At 35.7% G+C, this 24,343-nt stretch overlaps 2 protein-coding genes across 2 annotated transcripts; one reads left to right on the top strand and one right to left on the bottom strand.

Moving 5' to 3' along the window:
* The first annotated feature begins 446 nt into the window (after positions 1-446).
* LOC113311434 (protein ENHANCED PSEUDOMONAS SUSCEPTIBILTY 1-like) lies at positions 447-1,874 on the top strand. The gene has a single exon (XM_026560273.1). It carries the CDS (start codon positions 447-449, stop codon positions 1,872-1,874), a length of 1,428 nt encoding a protein of 475 aa, XP_026416058.1.
* Positions 1,875-6,028: 4,154 nt separating this feature from the next.
* Positions 6,029-7,907, bottom strand: LOC113313984 (crocetin glucosyltransferase 3-like). The gene has a single exon (XM_026562758.1). It carries the CDS (start codon positions 7,819-7,821, stop codon positions 6,253-6,255), a length of 1,569 nt encoding a protein of 522 aa, XP_026418543.1. The 5' UTR covers positions 7,822-7,907; the 3' UTR covers positions 6,029-6,252.
* Between the last annotated feature and the right edge of the window lie 16,436 nt (positions 7,908-24,343).

Genomic DNA, 24,343 nt, shown 5'->3' with positions numbered 1-24,343 from the left:
CTTAGCGAGAGACTCACTGCAGTTAAATCCCGCAGTGAGTCCGGATTGGGCAATCCGACGGTTCTGGAAACGTGCTCACCATCGGGATTAGTAATGGCTGAAAGTTGGACCCGTTACATGTGTGAGACGGGATTTTGCGTCGGGAGATAACGCGGTAAATCTATCATCTCTCTTTCTTAGCTGCCAAAGTAAAAGGATAAATAATGCCTACGTCTTAGTTTCTCATTTCACCACAAAAAAAGAGGAGAGACCAATGCGCATGCCATGTGCTAAGAAGTGCCATCATGGAATGGTAGTTGGCATTTAAGTTCATTGATTAAAATCTGGTATAAGGTTTCATTTCAGATATTTTATATATATATATATATTCATCAGGGTTGTGTTAGAGTATGACATTATAGCTTTCAAGGAGTAATTCTTAAAGGGAGTGTGTGCGTGGTCGCAAAATGAGTGTTGCCGAAGTTCGTCGTATCTCTACAACAAAAGTAAGGCCGGCAAGTTACATCCAAAAATCTACCGATAACTTTAAGCGGATTGATTTAAATCCATGGGATATAGTATTTTTGCGGCAAGTATATTGGCAACAGGGTCTTCTCTTTGCTAAGTCACAACAATCATTTCCCGGGCGAAAAGATGAAGATGAAAAGACAAACAATGATGTTATCAGTAACATGATTAGTTCTTTGTCACATACACTTGATCATTTCTCTCCTCTAGCTGGTCGTCTTGGCATCCAAAATAATGAAGATGATAACACGTTCTCGGTCTATATCAACTGCAACTTTGAGGGTGCAGAGATCATTCATGCCACTGCAGACATATCAGTGAAGGAAATCGTCGCTCAGACCTACGTTCCTGCAAGCGTAATAGATCCATTGTTTTCCCTCAATGGGGTAAGAAACTACGAAGGTCAGTCACATCCTTTACTCTCTATACAAATAACTGAACTTCTAGACGGTGTGTTCATGGGGTGTAGTGTAAACCATTCTGTTGTTGATGGTACAACATTTTGGAATTTTATTAATTTGTGGTCTGAGATTTCTAGATCTTCTGATAATCATACTCCTTGTCCTCATCCGGTCTTTGAGCGTTGGTTTATCAAGGATACAGATTGCCCCATCCGTCTTCCGTTCTCCGTGGCTGATGAATTTTTGGCAGGAATGAATATATGTAATACTAAAGATTTGGTGTTTAAGGGTCATGTAGAGAAATGTTTCCATTTTACTAAAGAAAACATTGCAAAATTAAAGGCTAGGGCGAATTCTGAAATAATTTCTGTAACAAAACAAAATACAGCAGTAATCTCTTCATTACAAGCTGTATTGGCTCACCTTTGGATAGCTGTATTACGTGCTAGAACTATCATAGATAGCACTTCTGACGAAAATGAAAAGACTTTGTTTGGATTTGTGACAAATAACAGAAGTAAGTTGATTCCACCCTTGCCAGAAGCTTACTTTGGTAACTCAGGATCCTTGGTAGTGATAACAGCAAAGGACGACGAGGTGCTCCAGAGGGGATTTGGGTTCCTAGCTTCATTACTGAATGAGGTTGCTAACTCTAATAATGATGGAAGGATTAGAAGTGAATTCGAAAGGATGACAAAGAAACCTTTTATCATAAGTGACGAGGCAGGAATTACAAAGAAGGCTCTACGAACGAGGAGTTCCCATAGATTCAACATGTATGGAAACGATTTTGGTTGGGGTCGACCTATTGCCATGAGAACCGGTATCCGTGGAAAATCAAATGGAATGACAACTGTGGATGAAGGACCAGATGAAGGAAGTATTGACATTGGTATCAGCCTTCCAATTGAGGTTTTTGAGGCTCTGGAAAATGATGCTGAATTCATGGAAGCCTTCTTATTTTAACCTTTTCTTATAAGATCTCAAATAATGATGTATTCAGTAATTGTTTCTCTACTGCTTTCTCCTATCCGTATTGTTCTTCCATTTTCACATGTAACGTTTTTTCAATCAAAATGTAAGTGATGCAGGTGACCGTGCAAGGTGCAATGTTCTATTTGTAGACTCAAGAACCAATTGTCGTAAAACAGCTGAACAGTAGTCTATTCTGATGGAAAATGGACGATCATTTCTTGTCGTACATCCAGCATGTTCTTAAATCTATGTTATCTCGAATTTGTATCCATCATTTCTTGTCTTAAATCTATTTAATTCAGCATTTTCTCAAATCTATTTAATGGTGTTCAAGTTAGTTAGTGTTCTAGTAAGTTAAATTTAGTATAATTGTTTTTATTAAGCTTGTAACTTATTGTTCTAGTGAATTATCACTCGTTTATAATCGTCTAAAACACTACTTCTTCTTTAATTCTCCACCTGTTGTTTTTTTCTTGGAAGCCGTATAAAAAAAAGTGGGAATTGGGTAAATACTCCTACTATTCGTGATTCATGAGCCTTCGAGCAGGTGATAAAAATCATGTAATAAAAATTACATACAACACAAAATTTTAAAACTATTAATTCATGAGCCAAATCATAAATGTACATGTATGAGTTCTTTATTTTTGTTTGTAGATAAAATCAATATACATGTATTTTTAGATAAAGTGATAATGGTTTGTGTGAAAGGACAATGGTCCTACACCGCTAGTATCTGCATAATGAACTTAAAATATAATATGAAAGGGTCATCCTATTCATCGCCAATTGATTTTGAGTTGAATGTCCGCAAACATTAACATGGTATCAGATCCTAGAAAGACTTAACTAATAACAATCTGATCTATTCAAAGGATTAACTTTATGACTGGAAAGCAATTCTCTTCCCAACATGAAAGGAAAGTTGATTTAACTTCACCATATTACTTACACACTTCATTTCATACGGGAATGATGATTTCTCCAGTGAAGTTGAAAACTTATGAAGAATGTACGGAAACTCGTATCTTGTCCCCCAAATATAAATATTGTTGGTACCAAATGGATATTTAAAAACAAGTCTGATGAATTTGACACCACTATCAGAAACAAAGCTAGACTTGTCGCTCAAGGATATTCACAGATTGAAGGGATCGACGTTGAAGAAACCTTTGCTCCTGTGGCACGTCTTGAGTCCAAGCTCATGCTTGTTTTCTTAAGGTTAAGCTGTTTCAGATGGACATTAAATCTGCCTTCCTAAATGGAAACTTAAAAGAAGAAGTCTATGTCGCTCAACCTAAGGGTTTTAAAACCCTGATTTTCCCGATCATGTACTTAAACTTAACAAGGCATTGTACGGGTTAAAACAAGCACCTCGTGCCTGGTTTGAAAAACTAACTACTTCTCTTCTTAGGAAAGGTTTTTCAAGAGGTGGAGATGATAAAACATTGTTTACCAAATGGAGTGGGAAAGATGTTATAATTGCTCAAGTTTATGTAGATGATATCATTTGTGGATCAACATTGGAGAAACTTGCAAAAGATTTTGAAGTTTCTCTTGGTAAGGAGTTTGAAATGAGCAACGTTGGTAAATTAAAATTCTTTTTGGGTTTACAAATTCAACAACACAAGGATGGAATTTACTTATCTCAAGACTTACTCCTATGCCTAGCACGGGTAAACTACATAGAGATGAGAAATGTGTAAATGTGGATCAAAAGCTTTATCGATCTATTATTGGAAGTCTTTTGTATCTCACTGCCACGAGACTTGACATTGCTTTTAGTGTTGGTTGTTGTGCTAGGTTTCAGGCAAATCTAAAGGAATCTCATCTTTCCGCCACAAAGAGGATCATACGCTATATGAATCACACTGCCGGGTATGGTCTTTCTTACACTTTCATACTAACACTGATCTTATTTCCTATTCAGATGCCAATTGGGAAGGGTGTTGATGCGTGTCGTAACCACAACAAATTAATTAAGATTAATTAAGATATTTCCCACTAATTAACTGGTAATATAGCGGTAGTAAGGATCGTTCCCACGGAGAGCTGTGTAATTGATAGGTTGTTATTTGATCAGCAAAATTGCAATAAAAGGAAAACACAGAGGGGGGTTTGTTTGAGTAAAATAAAAAGATAATAAAGAAAGCAAAGATGATTAAGGAATCATTCTTCATCACTGAACAGAAACTTAATAAAAGTACTTGTTTATCTCTTATAAAATTTCTATTGTCACCAACCGTAGAATAGCAATAAGCTCTGTTATCCCCAGAGTTCATGTTGTCACTGGATACGGAAGTGCTCGACTACCAGATTCTATCCATCCGAGCCACCATGAATAAGCTCTCAAGGTGTAACCCAGTCGAATGCATTATGGTTTGTTAATTAAGTTGATTCTAGCATCAGACGCATAAGCTCGGTCTTCTTACTAGTGTCATCTTTATACACAATTGCTTAACAAAATCCCTTTGTCAGCTTTTGCGATGTACTGCTTGTGTATGGAATTGAGTTACTATTACACGTATCACCAATCCCAATACTAGTAAAAGAATTATTATCAGGTTAATTCAGATGGCCGGTTGAACAACCCAATAATAATCTTAGGCGATAAAAATAATAGAAATAATCGACAAGATAAATCAACTTGAAATAAACTTGCAGGAAGAATTAAAATTTCATTATTCATGACTTTGAAATCATCTCTGACCGGTGAAAGTTTAGCTAAACATGAATTTACTAAAACCCATGAAAAATATATGAAAGAACAACAAAAAAAGAACTTGGTTTCCCCCTAAAAGGGTAAACCCTAGATATGAAATAAAACTTTTCCTCTCTTTGTTTCTATCTTCTAGCTACAAAAGGAATAATAAAAGAAGAAGTGATCACTGTACATAAAAATAATATGGTCGTACAAATTTGGTAACTCATACTTTAAAGAAAAAGAATTACCATGTAAGTTAAAGAAAGATTAAAAAAATAGATATATACTTAATATCTATCGCCAAGTGTACTAAAATGCTAGCACCTAAATCCAAATAAACGGGCATGTGCAAGAAACCATCACCGTAGAAGATGTTGGTGGCTAAAGAAACTATCCAAAAAATATGCTTTTTTAAAAATTTGTTTTCCAGTCAATAACACTTACGTTAGGGTATATAACCATTAAGTGGTTGTTATCACTTTAATCCATACGTTACACTTGGCCGAGATTAGTTCACGGCGTATACCTAAAATAAGCCAATATAAAAACTTAGTTAGTCCTATAAAAAAAAATTAGAAAAGAAAAATAATAAAATCAAACCAAAAGAAAAAGTTAGATATAGATGTAGAGAATCTTCTTCGTTTCCATGGATTAGTTGGTAAAGCAACATGCATGATAACGTCTTGTAAAAGGAGAAGGAGGCAAAAAATAAAGGGGAAGAAGAAGGGAGAAATTTTATTCATAAGTATGATAGACAAACATTAGAACCTCTATTTATAGGACTAGACACAAGGACGTCTCATTAATAAGCAAGATTTACACTAAATATTCTTAATATAATTACACGTTCTTCTGTTATTCCGTATTTTGTTTTTAGAACTTAGCCCGCAGCACAAGTCCGAGTTCAGGTCAATATCGATTAATTACTATTCATAACATTATCCCAGTGAGATATAAGAGTCCCTAACTCTCTATAATGACTTCATCTTTATCTCTAACTCTCTTCTCCCCCATCACCCTCCTGTTTCTCTTTGTCCAAATAATAGATAACATTTGGATCATAATAGAGCTTCTCACATTAACAAATACTGTAGGTTAAAAGTACTGTAACTTGTTTAACTCACGGAAAAGATGTACGAAATAAATGATAAAACTTCAGTAAATATCAAGTTAACGAAAGATAAATTTTACTCCTCCGTCCCTAATTAGATGACCTATATCATAAATAAGTGGAGTTATAGATTAGTATTATTATAAAAAAATGTGTAAAATTTGATAGCCATATTTATATTCATTAAATGGGTGTTTTAAAATGCTTTCCGACGATATAAAATTTACAAAAATCCTTTGTATAGTTTGAGAGATAAATCATTTCTAAATTTACTAGTAAATTTTAATTAGGTTATCTAATTAGGGACGGAGGTAGTATTAACCAATAAACTGAATGGAACAATAAGTTGGACAGAGTTAAAGAGACTTGGGACATGGTGGAAAAATCCAAAACCTACATGCTCGAAATTTGCAATTTTTAGCAGATTCGAAATTATTTAAAGTACTGAAAATGCGAAGAAGTAATTGTTAAAGAGAAACTTGATCATCGGCTTATTTCCCATCAAATGGATCCTTCTTGAGCTATATTTCGCTGGTCCAGTCTATAGCCTCAAGTTAGCCTACTGCACGCTCTTCTACATCAGCTACTTTTTCAGAATTTACAGTTGCAAAAAACTCATCAGCTGATCTAATAGAAGACCCTTTCTGATGACCACCTGCTTCATCTGTATATTCTCTCATTGCAGTTCCAATTTTCTCTGCAATTACGGTTGCCTTGTTCTTCATATCTTGTCCTATACTACCGTCCATTACTTGTTCAATTACTTTCTTCACATCTTCACTGCATAGCTCGCCTTCATCTCCTCTAGCCAATTCCATACAAACCCCCATTTCTTCTTGGATCATCTTTGAATTATAATGTTGCTCTGCAAATAAGGGCCATCCAATTATGGGTACCCCTTGACTCAAACTCTCTAAGACTGAATTCCATCCGCAATGACTAAGAAATACCCCTGTTGATCTATGACATAATATCTCCAACTGGGGAGCCCATTTTTTGACCAGCAGCCCTTTTTTTGTTTCATTCATTCTCTCAACAAATCCTTCTGGCAACCATTCCGATTTGAATTCAGACTTACTGTCAAATCCACTTGGTGGCCTTAATACCCATATAAAATTCTTGCCACTCTTCTCCAAACCCAGAGCTAACTCCATCATTTTTGGAGCACTAATTGTAAATTGAGAACCAAATGATATGTATAGAACTGAGGATGGTTTTTGATGATTCAACCATTCAATACAACTCTCTGGAGAAATCCCAAATTCTTTCTCTTTCCTAAAGTGTGAAACAACAGACCCATTGTTCTTATTTTGATGACCGTGTAGTAAATATGAAGGAAGTAAAGGACCGATAGTCCAAACTCGTTTCGACTCCATAAGATTTCTAAGAATTTCCAAACCCACAACATCAATTTCTTCAACAGAATTACAAAGCATTCCATCCGATTTCAACATAAGAGAAATCTGTCTCTGAGCAAATTTACCAAATGCGGATTCTTTGTTTGAATATCTTAACATCGGAATAAGTTGAGATAAATGTAATCGACACGTATCAGGGAATTCAGGTACGTGAAATTCTTCAATAAGCTCATTGGAATCATCATTTGTACGATGTGGGAAATGTAAACAGATTGAGAAATACATAGACGCTCCATACGCAGCATCAAGGAAACAAAAACTAAACGTGCCGACACGTTTGGCAGTATCTGTAACCCAACCAAGGAAAAGATCAAAGATAATACAACTAGGGACAAGTTTTTCAGTTCTTATGGTTTCGAGTATAAAATTGTCGAATGAAGGTTTTAGAGTTTCTAATGCGTAGAAGAATGTTGGGATTAGCTTAGGTGGTAAAGAATCAAGGCTTTCAGAATTGGGTGGTAAGCCATGATCAGTACTAGAGAAAGGAATCTCAGCTAAACCAATATTGCTGTTGGTTTCTGATGTTTGTAGGGTTGATTGAAGGTGTTTGACGTTGAGAGGAGTACTAACAATAGTGATTTTAGTGTTGGGTTTTCTTCGAGAGATAAACTTTGCTAAGGCTATAAATCGCGTGAAATGACCATGAGACATGAATGGAAACATTATTATATGACCATCTTGTTGTTGTTGTTGTTGGGTTGACATGGTGGATTGCTTTTCTATATGATGAGTTTTTCTTTTGTTTTGACAGAAAAAATAACTTTGGGCTTAAAGACAGCGTATACAAGTTCGGAAATTATATAGCTGATGAAAGCGTCTGTCTTTTAATGGCTGAAGGTATTAAATGACATTCATTAGCTAAGAATATTCGACCTATAGTTAACCCCTCTTGTGATTACCTGATCAAACAATCCAACTAACTTCGTATTTAATTTACCAAAATTCGTACATAATTCGATATCGAGTCCGTGGCATGCATTTTAACCAGCAGATTCTATGTGCGTTTTCAAATACAGCCGTGTCACTTACATTATTAATACACAAAATTGGTTAAAAAGACCAAAATCAATAATTCCTGGATGAAATGGACAGTTAGATTTTGATACTTTTTAAATGGACAAAAATGTAAAAATATATAGGCAGGATGTAACTAGTTTCATCGTGCCCATTTTCAAATATTTTTTCTTATTTTTAATTTACACAGGATGTATCCAGTTTCATCCTTACTATTTTTTAAATTTAAGCTAGGATGAAACTGGTTTCATCCTTACTATTTTTTTTTTGGCCATTTCACCCAAACTATTTTTTACTTGTCCATTTGAATCGTGATTTAAAAATATTTGGACAAATAAACCATTTTCCGTTATTAATATACGAGGGTCGTCAGTTCGCGGGGATTGATGGTTCATGCCCCACCAAATTTATGGAATCCGATCCAGTTGGACATGCTCACATGCATCTTAGATTTATTTCGATATGCAGATCTAACGTGTGCATGCAGGTTCGACTAGACAAGCTCTACTATTGATTGCACTGCAACTGTAATGTTAGGTAATACATGCGGTTCTTCTTTGTTAAGCACACTTGTGGTTGTAATTGTTTACATGCACGTACGTTCTACCGGGTCAGAATTCAGTAATGAATTTTGCCAGACATTAATTTCCAGATAAAAGTAGTTCGAAGGATGAAATTTGTCCAACAATTTACATCCCTATCATATATAAGTTTTGAGATTGTAGATGGACAGTAACTCAAATCAAATTATTGAGCAACCGACACTCACAAGACTTATTACAAACGGACGTCATTAAGACTTATATTAAGTCTTGTGAGTGGCACGTTTGTATTAAGTCTTATGCGGACGTCATTAAGATTTATTACAAACGGACGGAGTTAGATTGCTAGGGAGCTAATAATCAAGGGGGTAGACTCTAGGTCAGATACTATCAGCTGACAAATCTTATTTAATGTCTTATTACATGGTCGGCACTTTAAGCAACGAAGATGCACAAGAGCAACATATCAAAACCATAATAAAACAAAGGGGTAATGGGTAAAATGCCCCATTAAAAAACTGTCAGGATAAGATGTAATATCACTAAAAATGAGTGTTCAGTAATCTAGAAATGGCTCTTTCCAAAACGACTCTGGCTGGCAAAGGTTGAATTCTTTAAAATAAACCATTGCCTTCAACAATATGTCATAAAAGAAAAAGTTGATATTGATTCAGCTGAATTCAAAGCTGATTCAACTGACCAAAGCTAATTCAACTGAATCAAACGCTAAAAGTTGAACCACATTTGAATTAATAGTGACTTCAAAACTGAATTCAAGAAAAATTAAATTGATAGTTGTTGATACATGAAAAATAATTTTCCTTAACTAGGATGGGGTGCCCCAAAGAAGGGAAAGGTCACACAAAACATGAGGACTTGGGGATTGAGGCCCAAGTCCACCAAGGAAGTATCCATAAGATGGAAGGGACAATGAAGGGATTAACAAGAAAGAAGAAGGTCATATTAGAGAAGGGGTGGCATTAATAGTAATTAAGGAGGTTTAGGACACATGGCAAGATGTCATAAAAAGAAGGCGCTTTTGGAAAGTCTATATAAGAAAGGAAAAGGTACAATGGAAAGACAACTCTCTCTCATACCATTCTAAGAAAAGTGAGGTCATCTTGGTGCATTAGGACGGGTAGCACCTAACGAGAATTCTGGTATTAACAATAGTGACTTTAAAACTCAATTTATATTGAAAAGCGAATTCAGTTTACAATTTCAACTAAATAATGGGAGTTCCAAGTCTGAAAAACTTCTAATACTAAGTTAGGTTCAGTGGTGTAATGTTAAGAGGTTCAGGGGTATGCTGGGATTCGAGAAGAGCAGCACCTTACGATGTTCATGACCAATCGGATCCTGACGTACCAGTAGGTACCAGGGGAGATCGCTATGATTGTTACTGTATCCGTATCGAAGAGATGCGTCAAAGTGTTCGGATCATTGTGCAATGTCCTAATCAAATGCCTAGTGGGATGATCTAAGCCGAAGATCTTAAGCTATGTCCTCTATCACGAAGTCGAGTGAACCTATCCATGAAATCCTTAATTCACCATTTCGAGCCTTATACAAAAGGTTTTTCCGTACCAGCTCCTTCTACCTATACCGCAGTTGAAGCACCTAAAGGAGAATTTGGTGTCTTTCTGGTCTACTATTGAAACGACAAATTAATATGACATCCCTTTCTACCAGGGCCGCATGTCCTAGCATAGCTTGTTGGAAGAACTGCTTGCCTTGGTCAACAGAAGCATAAAGTTTCAACACATGAAAGTAAGACTTTACCATCTATGACTTCATCTTCTGATAAACTAGCTCAAATCAGATCCATGACTCCATCCCTAAGCTGCAAACAAAACCCAAGTATATAACAATTAACACGATTAAAAATAGAGAAAATGGAACAAGGAATCTACTCGATCACTAAAGCGAGTGATAGATCTTCCTTGTAGAAAAAGCTCTGAAGGAAAAGTAAAAACAAAAGAGAAGTCGTTTTAGAGTTTAGAGTTACATTGTAAAACCTAGCACAGTTTAAGTAATTCATAAGACATAAAACCTACAGAACAAAGAATTGAAGAATACCAGGCTACCCTCAAGTTAGGGTAAATGATCAAGATTACCTTGTTCATATTGTAAAGAGCCTCCACCATTTCTGCGAATTTTGCACCACACCACGTAACTAATTAATGATCCAAATAAACAAGTAACCAATGAGGATGAGTACCATTTGGGTTATGCAGACAAATATCAGAAGCATGAATAAGATAACTTATACTACATAAAGAACCATCAAGAACCATGAACTTAAAGAACCATGTTTACTCACCTTTACGTAGTGAATGTCCAAATGAATGGCTCCCTTCATTCAGGAGTCTTTTCTTTCAAAAAAAAAAAGTGCACTAGATAACATTTGGTTGTCAATCAACAAAAGAAAATAATTTCAATATTTCCAACTCATACTGAGAAAATAACGTTATCACCTTCCACGACAACATAGTTGTTAGAGCATTACTCGGTTTAACTCGCATGTGTTGTTATCTCAAGCATGTTTGTCAATGTTAATGATCAAAACTATAAGTCTTGATTTCTAGTCTACTATAGCTAAGTCTTGGACTAGGATAGAAAGTGTAGTTGATCTCAAGAACTCCATGGCAATCATCATACAAGACGAAGGGCTACTCAAGGAACTGGTGGATCTTCATCGACTAAAAGGTATGTGGAGACTTGAACTTATCTATAACTCAAAAGTATATCTACTCTATCTCCTATTCTGAGACAAAAGTCGTTTTGCTATATAGACTTTGATTATACACATTTTCTATTTCGAGCCGAGTTTATCTCGCCTATCTATTTCTCGAAATATGTCTTGGTAAGCTTTTTCTTTGGCCAAGTTCATCTTTACCTAGTGAAGAAAGTCACGATATGTTACAATCACTTTGAAAATTGATTGACGAAAAATGGTTTGTGAATAACAACTATATAATGTCCTCTAAGAATGTTTCAATGATTGAAATGAGAGTTTAGATTATATAACCAATGATGGATATAAGCATTGTGTGGCAACACATATATGTATAAGTCCCCTTTCCTTGAACCGAAGTTTGCGAACTTTGTTGATCAAGAGAACCGGAACAAGAGCCGTGAACTCAGTCCGCGAACTGGCGGAAGTTCTCAATCCGAGAATATCTGCTGGAGTTTGAGAACTCCTTCCGGGAACTTAAGTCCGCGAACTAAGTCTGCGAACTTAAGCTGGTTATATCTAAAGACGATTGTTTGTGAACTTATTTATATTAACTAATGAATGCTAAATGAAAACCATGGCTATATAGTTCATGAACCGAGTGAATCAAATTGTTTTTGCTTCGATTGTGTCTTGTGTAGTTACAGAAGATTTCCTTGCAATTGAACAACTCTCTAACTAGTTCATTTGAGTCATTTGAACTAGTTATGGTGAAGAAGAACATGGTTGATATGAAAGTGCTCATATGGCTAACCATTGGTTAACTATTGTTGAACCAAAAAATGTTCATGTTTGGGTACGATTACATAAACCCAAAATAGTACATTTCATTTGTGTATAACAAGCTAAGTTTTCGATCTAACGGTTGAAAGATATTAGCTTGAATCTAATCAGGTTTGAATATTGAATGCTTTGTTACCAAGCTAACATTGATTGAAAACCCTGATTTGAAAGACTATATAAGGGAGAACTCTAGCAACTGGGAACCTAATCCCCACACCTCTTGTGTGATATTAGTTGTATTATCTAGATTCGATTCTCCTTTAACCTTAGGTTTCTTCTTAAAAACCAGGTTAACGACTTAAAGACTTCATTAGGATTGTGAAGACAGACTGATACTACTTTATCGTAGTTGTGTGATCTGATCTTGCATCTTCTATCGTTTTGAGTAAAATCGTAACGATTGGATTGAGATTTATATCTCCTATAGGCAAGATACAAAAGTAATCACAAACATCTTCGTCTCATCGTTTGTGATTCCACAATATCTTCTTTCGCCAAGTCGATTAAGATTATTGTGAGGTGATTGATAATACTAGGTTGTTCTCCGGTTTATCAATTGGTTCATGTTCACCTTGATTTATCAAAAGACGGAATAAAAACTTGTAGGTATTTTTGTGGGAGACAGATTTATCTATTCCTGTAGACTTTTCTGTGTGATACAGTTTTATTTATTAAAGTCTTCGACTTTGGGTCGTAGCAACTCTTAGTTGTGGGTGAGATCAGCTAAGGGAATAAAGTGCGTAGTATCCTGCTGGGATCAGAGACGTAGGAGCATAACTATACCTTGGATCATTATGAGATTGATTGGGGTTCAACTACAATCCATACCGAAGTTAGTTTGTAGTAGGATAGTGTATTTAGCGGCTTAATACAGTGTGTGTTCAATCTGGACTAGGTCCCGTGGTTTTTATGCATTTACAGTTTCCTCGTTAACAAAATTCTGGTGTCTGTGTTATTTCTATTCCGTATTAAATTTTGTTATCTAATTAAAATATCATAGGTTGTTCTTTAGAATCAATCAATTGGAAATACGACCTTTGGTTGTTGATTGAAATTGATTGATACTTGAACATTGGTCTTTGGTACCGCTCAAGTGATTTCTCTTGTATTCAATTAGACTCGCGGATTATCATTTGATTGATTAAGAATTGAATCGAGAAAGAGAGATATTAACTCTTTGATATACTTTATTAAGATTGAGTCTAGTTGATTCTCTTGAAAGTACATTGGAGTTTGTCCATACAGATTGCTAATCGAAATATTGGGTGAGGTTATTGTACCCCCACTTTTTCAATAGTTAAGGGTGATATTTCTCATTAACCAAACTAAACTAGATGGCTTCTGAAAAGACGAGGGTTCCCAAATACACCACAGTCTTTTAAATATCAACCTACAAGTCTGATACCAAGTGTGATCGTCTATGGAAAAAGTCGAGACAATACGACAACTATGGTATTCACTTTGTATGATCATCTATGGTATGAAATCGAGACAATACAACAACAAAGTGATCACCTGATAATAGGTACATTGTTTTACCGAAACTCTACAGGTCAATATCAAGTAACTAGGATTAACGTAAGTGTGTAATTTACTTAATTATAATAACAATCATAATGCGGAAATAAAGTAAATGACACAGCAAGATTTTGTTAACGAGGAAACCGCAAATACAAAAAAAAACCGGGACCTAGTCCAGTTTTGAATACTTTCAAAATTAAGCCGCTATATAAAATGTAATACCAACTTCATATAATTGAGACCAAGTACAATACCCCTAGCTACTTGGTTTCCTCAGTATCCCTGCACCTTCGAATTCTAGAGTCACACACGTGAATCACCAATCCTTTTGATCGTATTCCAAACTGTAAAGGATAAATCTGTTTGGTAACCGCTCTATTCAATCTTGGTAATAAGATATTATGAGTCGTTGACAAAGGCTCTTATGTTTAATCTAATAAACTCCCTTGTCTGGTTATATCAATCTAAACTTTGATTACCGAAATAATAAAATCCTAGATTTGTAATCAATATAGATCTCAAAGAGAAACTATAAGGTGATGGCGATCTCACGCAACTAGCCAGTCAAGTCTATTCAAGATAAACACGATTCTAGTTGGATCCAAACTGATCAAGGTTTGTGCACACAATTCACAAGATAATAAAACTAATAAGAAAAAACTTTATCGTCTTTAGATCTTCGTTTGTCTTCAATAATAACCTGCAGAACACAACATGGATCCTCTTGTGATCAACCACACACAGAATGGAGTCTGTTAACGATGAATTATCACAAGATGTCTTTAGATCCGAAAATGGTTCTAAAGATCTCGTCAATACTTTGATCTAGTTTGAGTGAGCCTTATATCATATGAGAAAGTTCTCAAGAATAAAAAAATTAGGTGCAATCAAAGTTTCAGCAACCGTTAGTCAATCAAATCAATAAACGGAAAGTAAAATAATAATGCAACTGTTAGAACATTGCTCGGTCGAACTCACAAGTGTTTCTATATCAAGCTTGTTGTCAAATTTAGTTATCAAAACTATATCTTGATGTCTGGTCTACAATTAGTTAAGTCTCGGTCTGGATAGAGGTAATTGAGAATCGACCCAGTCATCATTTGTGTTCTACCGTTTGAACGCGAAGACCAACCGAAGCTTTTGGAGAACTTCATCAACAAAAGGTAAGTGAAGACTGAACCGCCTATTTCTCAAGTTATATTCACTTTTCTATCCTTGAGACGATTATCTCATAACTAGTTAGATTACCTGGCATAAACAATAATTTCGAGTTGAGAACTAATTATTTAGTTTACGAATTTCTCGAAATATAATGACTAATATTAATGAATATTTGTTCATACTTGATCAAATTTGGTGGAGAATAATTTATTGTTCGGAACTAAATCATGACTCAAGTTTATCATTCGAAAATAGCATGGTGTAGTGATATGTGTCATTGATGTTATTCAGAAATGTTTCGAATTGATTTATAGAAATATAAACTACTATGTTCGGAATACAAGACAGTGTTATCAGTCTTACAAACTGAGAAAACTCTTATATTCTGAAGCCGTATTACATGTACTTGTACACGTAGCGGAGTAGATATATATCGACTTTCAGATTTGTGTGATACGCATACTCGTCTGCATATCATGGAAAAATCTATTTGTTTCGTGATCCGTATAGGTATGTACATTAGTATACAAACCATTTTGGAATTGTGGCAAGGGAACCAGGTTAATGTATTAAACCGTTATGCGAGCCAATACAGTTTTATATTCTAGAACCAGTTAAGTACCCAAACCGGTACATGAACTGAAAAAGTTCTGAGAACTCCGGAACTCGGTAAAAAGTCAAACCGGTACGTGAACTGAAAAATTTCAGCAGACTCTACTTTGAATTGTTAATAAGTTTGCAAACTGTTACGTGAACTGAAAAAGTTTCGTGGACTCTGGAAATCGGTATGCAAACCGGTCCGTGTAATGTTGACTCAGCCGACTCACGAAAGGTTCAAGTATTTGTACCTTGTACATCTACAAATTATGTCGATTGTGGTTCAATTGCGACTAAATTATTTCTATGAAATGATTTGCATTTGAAAAATTCTCTAATTAACACTAGACTCATTTGATCACATAATTGTGACTCAATATTAATGTCTTAGTGAGCGTGAAAATGAGTGTTAAGCTTTAAAGTTCAAATCGGCTAGTTTCGGCTAACCTTGTTGGACATAGTACTTATATACGATTCGGTTAAGGTTTCCCTAACCAGAATGTATATCTTTTTTATGTGATTAATATTCAAAGCTTTCATCTAACGGTTAATATTGTTTGCTTGGTTCCAAAGCTATCTTAGCTTACACCTAAAGCAACTTACGCTTTAAAGTCTATATTAGGGGAACTCTTGGAAACTGGTATCTTTGAATCAGGACACCACTTTTTAGTGTGTCCTACTTGTTAGAGCATAGCTCGGTCGACCTCGCATGTGTTGCTATATCAAGCATGTTTGTCAAAGTTAGTGATCAAAACTATGAGTCTTCATTTCTAGTCTACATAGCTAAGTCTCGGACTAGGATAGAAAAGTGTAGTTGAGCTCAAGGAATTCATGGAGATTCATCATACAACGACGAAGATCTATAGAAGGAACCGTGGAACTTCATCAACAAAAAGGTATGTGGAGACTTGAACTTATCTATCACTCAAAAGTCTATCGATTCTATCTCCTAATTCTTATGAGACAAAAATTCGTATGTTATATAGACTGGATCATACACATTTGACATTTCGATCTGAGTATTCACTACTTATTTTTTTCTCGAAATCATGTGTTGGTAAAGCGTTTCTCTTTGATCAAGTTTATCGTCACCTAGTGACGAAAGTCATGAAAAGTTTTAATTACTTTGAGAATTGCTCTGACGTGAAACGGTCTGTGAATAACGGCTATATAACATCCTCTGAGAATGTCTCAATGATTGGAATGAGAGTTTAGGTTACATTACCATGTATTCCTTAATCCGAAGTTTTCGAACTTTGTTGATTGAGAGAAACCGGGGGAATTTGCTTTGCCAAGTCCGCGAACCCAGTCCGCAAACTCAGTCCGCGAACTGACGGAAGTTCTATTACCGATAATTTCTGCTGGGATTTTCCAAAAACTCGTTGCATGTTTAGTCCGCGAAATGGCGGAAGTCTCTTTGCCGAGATTTTCTGCTGAGTTTGGAAAACTCTGCCGATTGCCTTAAGTCCGCGAACTTGTTTGTGAGCTTAAGTGGTTATGATCTAAAGATGTGCTACGAAGATGAAACTTAAATTACTAAGGAATGTTTTATGCAAACCGTGGCTATAAAGTTCATGAGCCGATTCATCGAATCGAATCATCTTTGTTTCAATTGTGTCTTGTGTAGTTACATAAGATCTCATAGCAATTGAACAACTCTCTAACTAGTTCATTTGATTCAATTGAACTAGTTATGGTGAAAAAGAACTAGGTTAATATGAAATGCTCATATGGTTGACCTTTTGGGTTACTATGTTGAACCAACATACACGTACACGTTTGGGCATGGTTTTCACAAACCCAGTGAACGTTTACCCAAGTGTGTGTGACAAGCTAAGTTTTCGATCTAAAGGTTGAGAAATATTTGCTTGAATCTAACGGTGAATATGGATTGCATTGTAACTAAGGTAAAATCCTGATTTGAAGACTATATAAAGGAGACATCTAGTATTGTGCAAAACTAATCCTCACACGTCTGTGTGATACTAGTGTGCTCGCTAGAGTCGATTCTCCTTTAACCTTTGGTTTTCTTCTCTAAAACCAGGTTAACGACTTAAAGACTTCATTGGGATTGTGAATCCAGACTGATACTACTTTTATCGTAGTTGTGTGATCTGATCTTGCATCTTCTATCGTACGAGTACAATCTTTGATTGGCTTGAGATCGTGAGAGTTCTCCGATAGGCAAGATAAAGAAGTCACAAACATCTTCGTATCACTGTTTGTGATTACTCGACAAACCGCTTGTGTAGTCAAGAAGGATTGTTGAGAGGTGACTGATTAATCTAGGTTTTTCTTCGGGAATATAAGACCGGATTATCAATTGCTTCCTGTTTACCTTGATTTTATATCTTAAGACGGAACAAAACTTAGGGTTTTTCTGTGGGAGACAAATTTATCCTTTTTGACAGACTTTTTTGTGTGAGACAGATTTTTTTATTATCAACTCTACGATTTTGGGTTGCAACAACTCTTAGTTGTGGTTGAGATCAGCTAAGGGAATCAAGTATGCAGTATCCTGCTGGGATCAGAGGCGTAGGAGTATAACTGTACCTTGGATCAGTGGGAGACTGATTGGGGTTCCACTATAGTCCAGTCCGAAGTTAGCTTGGAGTAGGCTAGTGTTTGTAGCGGGTTAATACAATGTGTATTCAATCTGGACTAGGTCCCGGGGTTTTTTCTACATTTGTGGTTTCCTCGTTAACAAAACTTCTGGTTTCTGTGTTATTTCTTTTCCGCATTATATTTTATATAATTGAAATAATACAGGTTGTGCGTTAAAGATCATCAATTGGTAATCCAACCTTTGGTTGTTGATTAATATTGATTGATCCTTGGATATTGGTCTTTTGTATCGTCCAAGTTATTCCTTGTGTTTGATTAAAGATTCGCTATTGTTTTAGATTAAGTAAATCAAAAAAAGTGAGAGATATTGACTCCTTGAGATACTTTAATCTAGATTGAGTCTGACTGTCTAGTTGATTCTCTAGCAAAGTATTTTGTAGTTAGTCCATACAGATTGCTAAGCGAAATATTAGGTGGTGTTGTTAGACCCCCGCTTTTTCAATTGATATCAGATCAGGCAGACACGTTTAAGACCTCATCAGTCTGTGTTTGTAGCGATCTGACTCTATGGACAAGATTCTCTCTCGTCTAAATCTATTAAAGAGAAAAAATCAATCTCGAATATAGAGAAACCTTGTGGTTCGACGAGACAGACAAACAATGGCATGAGTGTTTATGATTACCCTTCGAAAGAGACCTTCTCTTCTAATGAATGGGATACAGCCGAAGAGAGTAAGTTGATTCTAAATCTTGTTAGAATTAAAGTTTTTAGAATGAATCAGTTAAAACACCATGTCAATGTTCTTCTTGGTATTGTAAGAGATTGCAAAGTCCATGGCAACACTGAAGATCAGTCTTCATGCTTTACTCTTGAGGCCAGCCTCGAAAAGGATGCCTTTGATATTGAACGCCGCTTGAATAAACTCTTCATTCAAGGATGTTCAAAGAAATCTAATGTACCAAGAACTTCTGATGTTTTACATTCATAAGTAAATACAGATGTTCCTAATGTTTCCTTTATTCATGAACTTGGGACATTCTGTAAAAGAGACAACTCTTCTGACGGTAATATTAAGACTACATCCTCAAATCATTCCTATAATCAAAAGGCATGTCTTGTTTGTGAGACTGTGTTCTGTTATACAGAAGAGAAACTCCAAGTTGAATAAAGACTCTTTAGTTCAACTTCAACACACCCTAGATTTGATTCTCAAAGGTGTGACTGACATCCGTATGATTGAGCCAATTGGTTTTCATACCCATCCTGTGTATACAACCAGGAAAGTCAGTATAGTGAGTTCCTCCAATGTTCAAGGGCAGAATAGACGTCTTAATAAACATCGTCATAAGGAAGTTCAACGCCTTGTCTCTAAAAGCAACATTGTTCCTGTTGAGAAGATCATTCCAAAAGAAAAGAAAATTGATAAGATAAGAAAGGATATTAAAGCGATAATTGTAAGATACAAAGAGCTTGTCAACATATTATCTTCTTCCTCATGTCAAGGCACTTCTGGTAAGAACACTAACTATGTCTCTTACTTTGACGACAGTAAATTTTATGATAATTTCTCATGTCAAACAGGATCCCTCTCTAAGACTAAGAGGAAAAACAAACTTAACCAAAGACGTAAACCTCGTAATGAGCCTGTGGCTCGTACTTGGGCTAATTAATCACAAGGTTCGAGAACTTACTCATATAAAATCCTGTTGAGTAAGTTGTGTTAAAAACAGGTATACTTGTTGCTTGCATCTGTTAAATTAAGCTATTTTCTTATCTTCCATAGCTAAACTTGTGTTGACTAAGATCAAGTATTGGTTAAGTCAAAATAAAATGTTGCATACTGTCTTAAAATTTGTTTTTAGGGCCTGTTTTCAAATGTTTGAAGGAATTTATTTCTGGGGTATTTGTTGTACTCGAACGGATTCCGTTCTGGCCCGAGTCAACAGTTTATTTGAAACCCTAAATTGTTTTCCCCAAGGATAAAATATCCAACCTCTTAGGGTTACAAGTCACGTACGTGTACTTATGGTGGTTTTTGGATTTTCAAAGAATGTCTTCCTCCTCTTCTTGCTATGGTGGTTTCGGAAAAGGATTTCTTGACAAAAGTGTTGAGATTGATTCTAGGAGGAAGAGAACACTTGTAGATGAAGATCATACCAATGCTTCATGCTTCTTTGCTTATCCTCATGAAGATATTGAGAAGGATTATATGATCTCTGCTGAAGTTGTTCATGACTTTCTTAAGTACTTTGGGGAATCAAAACAACAGCTTGTGTATACTTTTAAAGGTCTTGATAAGGTGAAAACTGAGTTGGAAAAGGTTCTGTCTGACCTTGGTCTCATCAAATCTCAAATTAATGATCTTCGTAAAGAGAATCATCTCTCTGATGAAGCAGAGAAGGCTGGCTTTCCCAAGCCCGAAGACTCCATGTCTTGTGAGGATCCTGTACTACCCATATCCCTAGTTGCTGTCAGGGAAACGATGGAGTCTGATTCTCTCTAGCTTGTCTTTACAGATACCTAGTGGATTAGTTGGAAGAATAACTAGAGCCTTTAATAGAGAAGATTGTGACTACATGTAGCTATTTTTGTTTTCATCTTCTTATGTTATTTTTTTTGGTTTATTGGTTTTTAAATTCTAAAAATATTTGGAGGATGATATTATTGCAGTATTAATCTGTTTTGAAGTATTGCAATATTTTTATAGGATATGTATTGTTTGCGTCCATGAACTTGAAGGTCCCATATTGTGTCAAAAGTAAAGTCGTTCATAAATTGATATTCGTATTGATGAAAAGACGAATGGACTTTTGACAATTACAAAAGTTATGCCTATGCAGTCATGTATTTGATGGAAAATATGATGAATTTTTTTGTTTGACAAGGATAAAGTCTATTATGTCGTTATGCAAATAGTGATGGAAAATAGAATAGATCCTTGTATGTTATCCACGGTATTGATCTTCATTGATCCATTTTGTTATGTTTTACCGTGAAGGCTCCATTGTGTATCTTATGTTGAGCACCTTACAACTATGTCGATTAATATTGGCCTTGTTGGTTGTTCTATGAGATGCTATATGATGAGCATTCTTGAACTAAATTAATCATCTTGATTGGTTATTTAGTTGTTTGCTCCGAAAGTCTTCTTTTGTCGAGCAAAATCTTTTGAAAATTAAATTGATTGCTTCTGTGATTAGTTTGGTTATGTATTCCATTTAGATTAATTATAGGTTCTCTTGTAATTAATCTAGTTGAGCTTTTCATATATTCCACAAGTTCTTGTATTGAATATATGAACGGCTATATTAATCATGTTCTATTGGCTGATGTAGTCGTATATTCTGTAAGGTTTTCCTTATGTTGAGTATTTGAACGATTAAGGTAGTCATCTCCGTGTGGCTATCTTAGTCGTAGCTCCGTGAGTTTTCTTATGTTGAGCACAATCAATTAAACTAATCACTTTTATGGTTTGATTTAGTTGTGTATTCCGATTAAATTAATCATGGGTTTACTTGTGATTAATTTGGTTGAGTTTTGGATATAGAAAATCATTTACATGGGTTTTGGTGTCCAATTAAAAATCCTTCTTTTCTTTCGAAATTAAGGTCGCTCTTGTTGTTCTTTCGGGAATGACATTAAATGGAGAAGAGTTCTTTTAAACTTGTGTTTAATGGTAATATCTTGCGGGGTGTGCGGATGTGGAATTTTATAGGGGTTATCTTGTATCTTAAAACTCCTTGATGAATGCATTTAGCTTCGGCTTTATGATTGCATCTAAATTAAGATGGTATGTATTTTTCTTCTAGTCTATGAAATGTCTCTTGTGGAAATTTCATTATGAACTCGTTCTTTTACCTTTGCCAATTTTATTGACGAAAAGGGGGAGAAATAATGTAGTTCACACTACAAATACATATGGTTTTCGGATCATTGTGTAAGGGGGAGTGGTTTCCATGATCGAGATGGAGTATTGACTAAGGGGGAGTAATACATATCACCATATTATTGTTTTTAAAGTCGTGATACAATTGGACTTTGATGTTACATAATGATACTATGACATTGTATAATAATGATCGAGAATCTCGATTTCTCTCATTGTTATAGCTACGGATCTTCAACAACAGTGGTGTTAAACTTACAACCTTTGGGATCATTGGAGTACATGGAAGGACGAAGATTTCAAAGAACGTTGAAGATTAGACTATGGAATAGGAGCCACTAAAGTTTATCTTTTTTGTATTCCATATGTATTAATAGTTTTGTAACTAAAATTGACAAAGGGGGAGACTGTTAGATCATAGCTCGGTCTACCGCGCATGCGTTGCTATATCAAGCATGTTTGTCAATGTTAGTGATCAAAACTATGAGTCTTGATTTCTAGTCTACATAGCTAAGTCTCGGACTAGGATAGAAAAGTGTAGTTGAGCTCAAGGACTTCATGGCGATTCATCATACAACGACGAAGATCTATACAAGGAACTGTGGAACTTCATCAACAAAAAGGTATGTGGAGACTTGAACTTATCTATCATTCAAAAGTCTATTTATTCTATCTCCTACTTCTTATGAGACAAAAAGTCGTATGCTATATAGACTGGATCATACACATTTGACATTTCGAGCTAAGTATTCACTACTTGTCTTTTTCTCGAAATCGTGTGTTGGTAAAGCGTTTCGCTTTGATCAAGTTTATCTTCACCTAGTGACGAAAGTCATGAAAAGTTTCAATTACTTTGAGAATTGCTCTGACGTGATACAGTATGTGAATAACGGCTATATAACGTCCTCTGAGAATGTCTCAATGATTGGAATGAGATTTTAGGTTACATAACCATGTATTCCTTAATCCGAAGTTTTCGAACTTTGTTGATTGAGAGAAACCGGAGGAATTGGCTTTGCCAAGTCCGCGAACCCAGTCCGCGAAATCAGTCCGCGAACTGACGGAAGTTCTCTTACCGAGAATTTCTGCTGGGATTTTCCAAAAACTCGTTTGCGTGTTTAGTCCGCGAACTGGAAGTCTCCTTGCCGATATTTTCTGCTAAGTTTCAAAAACTCTGCCGGTTGCCTTAAGTCCGCGAACTTGTTTGTAAGCTTAAGTGGTTATGATCTAAAGATGTGCTCTGAAGATGAAAGTTAAATTACTAAGGAATGCTTTATGCAAACCGTGGCTATAAAGTTCATGAGCCGATTCATCGAATCGAATCATCTTTGTTTCAATTGTGTCTTGTGTAGTTACATAAGATCTCATAGCAATTGAACATCTCTCTAACTAGTTCATTTGAGTCAATTGAACTAGTTATGGTGAAGAAGAACTAGGTTAATATGAAATGCTCATATGGTTAACCTTTTGAGTTACTATGTTGAACCAACATACACGTACACGTTTGGGCATGGTTTTCACAAACCCAGTAAACGTTTACCCAAGTGTGTGTGACAAGATAAGTTTTCGATCTAACGGTTGAGAAATATTAGCTTGAATTTAAATCAGGTTTTCACCTAACGGTGAATATGGATTGCTTTGTAACTAAGGAAAAACCCTGATTTGAAGACTATATAAAGGAGACATCTAGCATTGTGCAAAACTAATCCCCACAAGTCTGCGTGATACTAGTGCGCTCGTTAGAGTCTATTCTCCTTTAACCTTTTGTTTTCTTCTCTAAAACCAGGTTAACGACTTAAAGACTTCATTGGGATTGTGAAGCCAGACCGATACTACTTTTATCGTAGTTGTGTGATCTGATCTTGCATCTTCTATCGTACGAGTACAATCTTTGATTGGCTTGAGATCGTGAGAGTTCTCCGATAGTCAAGATAAAGAAGTCACAAACATCTTCGTATCACTGTTTGTGATTACTCGACAAACCGCTTGTGTAGTCAAGAAGGATTGTTGAGAGGTGACTGGTTAATCTAGGTTGTTCTTTGGGAATATAAGACCGGATTATCAATTGCTTCCTGTTTACCTTGATTTTATATCTTAAGACGGAAAAAAAACTTAGGGTTTTTCTGTGGGAGACAAATTTATCCTTTTTGACAGACTTTTTTGTGTGAGACAGATTTTTTTATTATCAACTCTGCGATTTTGGGTTGCAGCAACTCTTAGTTGTGGTTGAGATCAACTAAGGGAATCAAGTGTGCAGTATCCTGCTGGGATCAGAGGCGTAGAAGTACAATTGTACCTTGGATCAGTGGGAGACTGATTGGGGTTCCACTATAGTCCAGTCCGAAGTTATCTTGGAGTAGGCTAGTGTTTGTAGCGGGTTAATACAGTGTGTATTCAATCTGGACTAGGTCCCGGGGTTT

This window comes from Papaver somniferum, chromosome 9, assembly GCF_003573695.1.
Source record: "Papaver somniferum cultivar HN1 chromosome 9, ASM357369v1, whole genome shotgun sequence".
In the NCBI taxonomy this organism is placed as follows: Eukaryota; Viridiplantae; Streptophyta; class Magnoliopsida; order Ranunculales; family Papaveraceae; genus Papaver; species Papaver somniferum.
This window is presented reverse-complemented; position numbering and strand designations above follow the sequence as displayed.

Bases quoted from the DNA above. Each gene is read 5' to 3' on its own strand.
- LOC113311434 (XM_026560273.1), top strand. From the start codon at position 447: ATGAGTGTTGCCGAAGTTCGTCGTATCTCTACAACAAAAGTAAGGCCG.
- LOC113313984 (XM_026562758.1), bottom strand. From the start codon at position 7,821: ATGTCAACCCAACAACAACAACAACAAGATGGTCATATAATAATGTTT.